This window comes from Apteryx rowi, unplaced genomic scaffold (genome assembly GCF_003343035.1).
Source record: "Apteryx rowi isolate R43461 unplaced genomic scaffold, aptRow1 scaffold_110, whole genome shotgun sequence".
Classification (NCBI taxonomy): domain Eukaryota; kingdom Metazoa; phylum Chordata; class Aves; order Apterygiformes; family Apterygidae; genus Apteryx; species Apteryx rowi.
Genome location: NW_020447309.1, coordinates 478444 through 483538, shown reverse-complemented (window position 1 = coordinate 483538; position 5095 = coordinate 478444). Strand labels below are relative to the sequence as shown.

Here is a 5095-nt window from a genome sequence, read left to right as displayed (position 1 = left end):
TGCTGCAGATGTTCAGATGTTTGTCCTCTCTGTTTGAAGGGAACAGGAAAGGCATGTACAGCACGAGGAAAGTGGCGTCCCTCCTCTCCCTTCCCATGCCATGGCCGAGGGCTCTGCGCCCTCCCCGGAGCGTGGTGGGAAGGGGGAAGGCGAGCCGGCGTCGGCCGGTGCTGCCGCCTCCGCGTGGCCACAAGACCCCTTGCGGTGGGGCCCTGGGTGGCTGTGGAAGGCGAGGAGGAGATGAAGCGTGGTGTAGCGCGGCTAATACAGCTTACCCAGCGCCCATGAATGCTGTGTGCTGGCTGTATGGAAACAGCTAGAGCATGCAACATCACCCAACAGTCAGCTGTGGATAAAGCTCTAAGTTGCTCTCGGTTCAGTTTTAAATTGTTTCGAGGGCGTTCAACACTTGCACTGACGCAAATCGGCAAAGTGCAAATTTTAAATGTCCACTGACTTTTACTGAGTACGCACAATGAATATTAACCAAAGCTCTGATTGCTGCCCGCAGACTGCACTCCATTCTCTGTTATGTGGTGTGGCTTTTAAAAACTTTTTTTTTAAAGGTCATGCTGTTTATGCTGCATAATATATAATACAATTCCACTGTAAATTAGAAACATACTTTACAGCCTGCTGCTGTGCTTCATGAAGGTGAACAAGATTTGAAATCACAGGTCTCCTCATGTGGAAGCAGCTGTGGAAAATATTTAATATCTTTGTAATAGGGGGCCTGGATGGCTTTATGGACTAGTAATGAGCCACAGAGGCCTTTCTAGGACACCTTGTCACATATTACTGCCTACTTCTTAGTCTTACCTACAGTAGAATATTTTCCCATTGCAGACACTGAAGACAACTGTGTTAAATTTTATTATACTTCATAGAATGTTTTGGTTAACCGSACCTAACTTGCAGCCGTTCCCTTGAGCCGCAGAGGACAACCCCAGCCGTAACAGGCCTCTCGCTCGGGGGATAAGCAGAGTTGACTTTCTATACATTGAAATGGTTACAGGCCTGCTGCTAGACCAAGGCACCCCCCCCCCCATACATGTATATACACACATATTAATTCTCTAGAAATATTAAGTATTCCATTGCTTTATAGCAAAGCAACTTTCAAAAATGCTGTCCTCTCTCTTTCCAGGTAAACCATGGCATAGAAATTGGATTTTTAAGGATGTGCATTCTGATTCTGCAACAGAAATGAGTTAAAGCTGCAGATCTTGATCCTTGACTTAAGAAATTGCAGGTCACCTATCACTTCAGAAGGAAGAATACACAAAAAGGAGGGCAGACAAGGGGATCAGTACTAGACCACGTAAAAATACTGAAGGGTAGATTGCTTTTGTGAGGAATCCATATATGTAATATGTTTTAAAAAGTATGTGAACACTGTTGAGAATATAAACTGTTCAATGCCAGTGCGATGGAGATGCTAAAGAAAAGGAATGTGTGTAAATAAAGAGGGTTTCAGAGAGGTGTTGGAGAAGCAAGAAACGTAAGAAAGRAGAAAAATGAGGAGCAGATTTCTTCCATCTAAGAGTAGAAGCCAGAAGTCCCACATGAAATTGAAACTGTGTGCTTTTTTGAGCAATATGGAAAATAATGTATGTTCACAAGGTCTTTTACCAGACACTTGTAAATTCTAAGAATGGCATTTGAATGAGAGGAGGCCAGACCAGGCTGTAACTCAGGGGCTGCTTGCAAGTACTCCCTACCAAATGGACCTACAGGGCTACAGAGGCTACTTGCAGCTGGCAAGTAACTCGAGGGATCACAGCAGATGAGGGGGTAGCACTGGACGGTGTCTCTAAAGCCAACGCAAGGCTAGTTATAAGCAGTCATAACGGTGTTTACTGCAAGGGTAGTCCTAAACTGACATACCATGAAGATGGGCTTGAGACATATCCTCTGGTTTACTTTTGAATATGCAGGGATATCGTTAACCTGCTAGCATAACGTGCTGTTAGAGTGCACAGAAGGAGGAGTCTTTTACAGTGCTTGTGGAAGAAAAAAAAAGCTGCAATTTCTGTAAAACTCAGCTCTGTTTTCCTACTGCTACTATATCCTTTCCTTCTTGGTCCCTGTATTAGATTTATAATTTGCCAGAATACTCAGGCATTATCATTGAGTTAGGAAAAGGCCATGTTAATTTCTGTAGGACTGATTTTTATTATAAAGCCATCTTTTGTTTAGAATATACAATCAACATAGCCTATAACGTATTAAGTATAACTTGGAAAAAGCAAAAGAAAGAAACATTTCACACAAATGCACAAATTGGAGATTAAAACAATTCTGTTTCTTCAATTTCTGTGCTAGGAGAGATGGATAACAAATTACTTTTAATTATGAACCAATGAAAAGAAACTTGGTCAAAATTGCACAGAGATAAAACATTTTACAGGTGGAAACTCCATGATATTTCTGTAATGAAGTTCTTGGCCAGCAAATCTTAAAGCATATTTTATATGGCTGATTACTGAGAATGCTCCTAGTTTAGTGTATGTTAATTTATGCAAGTATTCTAATTTCCACCGAATACTGTCAAAACACAGGATAAAATATTTAAATGCAAGCAATAGGGAAAAAATGTATCACTACAGACTACCCAGGTCACCATCAACACAGGTGTAAGACAATTAACAGATACAAAGTTCTCATTGCTACAGTATGGGAACAGCATTTACATATTCCACCCAATGATCTCATACATCAGTGCCCTCAAATGCCTGGCTTCATATGTAACTGTATTTTTCCCACTGTGCATCCTCTCCTCTTCAAGTGGTTGTTCTATAACAGCTGGGATATTTCTTCCATACAGTTCACAGTGCTCCAAAAATTGGATGCACCCTTGAGTAACACTGTCACGCAGCATTATCATGTGCTTGGACATGTTCTCCAGCAAGGACAGGAAACACCTTTTGGCATAATACCATGTATCGGTGCCTAATTTTTTGTTATATGGCTCTAGGCTTTTAATGACCCTTGAAATGCCAAAGTCATAGTTTCCTTTTGCACAGTAAAGGGTACCAATGACTAGATTGACAATGCAGAGATGGTAGATCTTTTTTTCAGGATCATCATAGGACAACTGCTCTTCCTCTTTCTCAATCTTTCTCATCAGCTCCTCTGCCTCTTCATTCTGGCTTGTCATGATGTAGGAAACACAGAGATTAGCTAACACAATGGCACTGACATGGAGAATGTTATCGTAGTGCTTTTTAACTATTGGTTCATAGAAGCCAATAGCTTCTTTATACTTGTTTTCTTGCATGAAGAGCACGTGAGCCACATTGAGCTTCCACACTTCGTGTTCATTACAGAACTCCACTGATTTGCGGAAGATCTTTTCTACCATTGCATAGTTCTCCATATCCCAGTAGATCTTTGCCTGGGCCATCAAGACAGGCACATATTTCTCCAGAGTCTCATCATATTCATTAACTGCCTTTTTTATGGCTTCATCGTCCCGATTTTGCCTAGCTTCCTGTACCTGTTTTGTGAGTTTTCTCAGCTGCTCCGTCAGCATCCCCGCTGAATCATCTAGCTTGTGGAAAGCCTCCTCAGGGGCAGTCTGACAAGTTATAATGGCATCCAAGAAGTTGTACAGATAAGGTGTGAGCAGTTTGTAAGTCAAGTGGGCATTCTCTGCCAACACATCAGCTGCCAAGTCGTAGTACTGGTGCTTGCAATACAGCAGTAGCAGGTTTCCAAAAGTTTCCGGTGGGCAGGGGTTCTGCAGCAGGAGAAACTGCAGTTTCTCAAACCCTTCCGTGGGCTGGCTGTCCATGTTCATCAGCGCCTGGTTGTGCAGCGTGACCGGGTCCAGCTCCTCTTCGGCCCTCGGCGGCATGTCCGTGAGCGCCTCCTGGGCCGCCTCCAGGTTGTGCAGCTGGTACTCGATGGCGGCCTTGAGGTTGAAGGCCTCCACTAGGGCTGTGCGGTGCAGGAGCAGCGTGTTGCCCACGCTGCGCACGTCGATGCCCTCCGTGGTCATGCCCACGCTGAGCTCGGGGTGCTGGTGGATGCCGCGCTCGATGATATCCGAGATGTGCTTGAGGGCGGGGGCGTACTGCTTGGCAGCGTAGGAGCACAGCGCCATGTTGTAGGAGAGCTCGGGGCAGTACCCCAGCACCTGCATGGCGCCGGCGAACTTGCCGCAGGCCTCCTCGTGCCGGCCCTGTCGGTACAGCAGGCAGCCCAGGTTGACCTCGGCGTCGGGCAGCTCGGCGGGGTCCTCGGCCGCGCCGGGGCCGCCCTCGGCCGCGGCGGCCAGCGCCTCCTCCACCAGGCTCTTGGCGGCCGGCAGGTCGCCCTGGGCGTAGCGCACGGCGGCCTGGAGGCGCAGCGCGCGGCCCTGGTAGGCGGCCACGTCGAGCAGCGGCGCGGCGGCGCGCAGCGCCTCGCCGTACAGCCCGGCGCGCTGCAGCGCCTGCGCCTGGTACAGCCGGTAGGCGTCGAGCTCGGGGTGCAGCGCCGCCAGCTGCTCGTAGCACTCGGCCGCCGCCGCGAACTCCTGCAGCTGGTAGTAGCAGTAGCCCAGCAGCGAGAGGCCGCCCCGCGAGCGGCCGCTGCGCTGCAGCTCGCCGCTCAGCAGCGCCGCCGCCTCGCCCAGCCGCCCGGCGCGGATCAGCCCGTACGTGACGGCCGTGTACTCGCCGTCCGCCGCCACCGCCCCCATGGCCGCGCTGCCGCCCGCCGGAAGGGCCCCCGCTGCCCTGGCAACGGCCGCCGCCGCGCCGGAGCGGAAGCGGCGGGCAGCGCCGCGGGGCACGCTGGGGGCTGTAGTCCGCCGCGCGCCGCCGCCCGGTCGGCGGGGCGGAGCGGAGCTCAGCGCTGCTTCTGCCGCTGCTGTCGGCCGGGAGGCGCGGTAGAGGCCGTCGCAGCGTGCCAAAGCGTCGTCATGCGGCGGCGGCGCGGTACGAAGCGTTTCCTCGTACCGGCCCTTTGGGGGATGGTGCAGGTCACGTTCAGGCCGCAGCGCCAAGTCTTGCCAGGGTCAGAAAGCCGCTCGCGCAAGGGCCGTTGGCACGAGCACGGCGCCGGCGCGGGGCCGCCGGGCCAGGCCGCGCGCGATCCCGGCGGCCCC

The 5095-nt window shown here is 50.6% G+C and overlaps 1 protein-coding gene across 1 annotated transcript; it reads right to left on the bottom strand.

Annotated features, from left to right (window-relative positions):
* Positions 1 to 2151: 2151 nt before the first annotated feature.
* On the bottom strand, positions 2152 to 4687 carry TTC30B (tetratricopeptide repeat domain 30B). The gene has a single exon (XM_026075473.1). The coding sequence runs from the start codon at positions 4685 to 4687 to the stop codon at positions 2690 to 2692; it is 1998 nt and encodes a 665-aa protein (XP_025931258.1). The 3' UTR covers positions 2152 to 2689.
* Between the last annotated feature and the right edge of the window lie 408 nt (positions 4688 to 5095).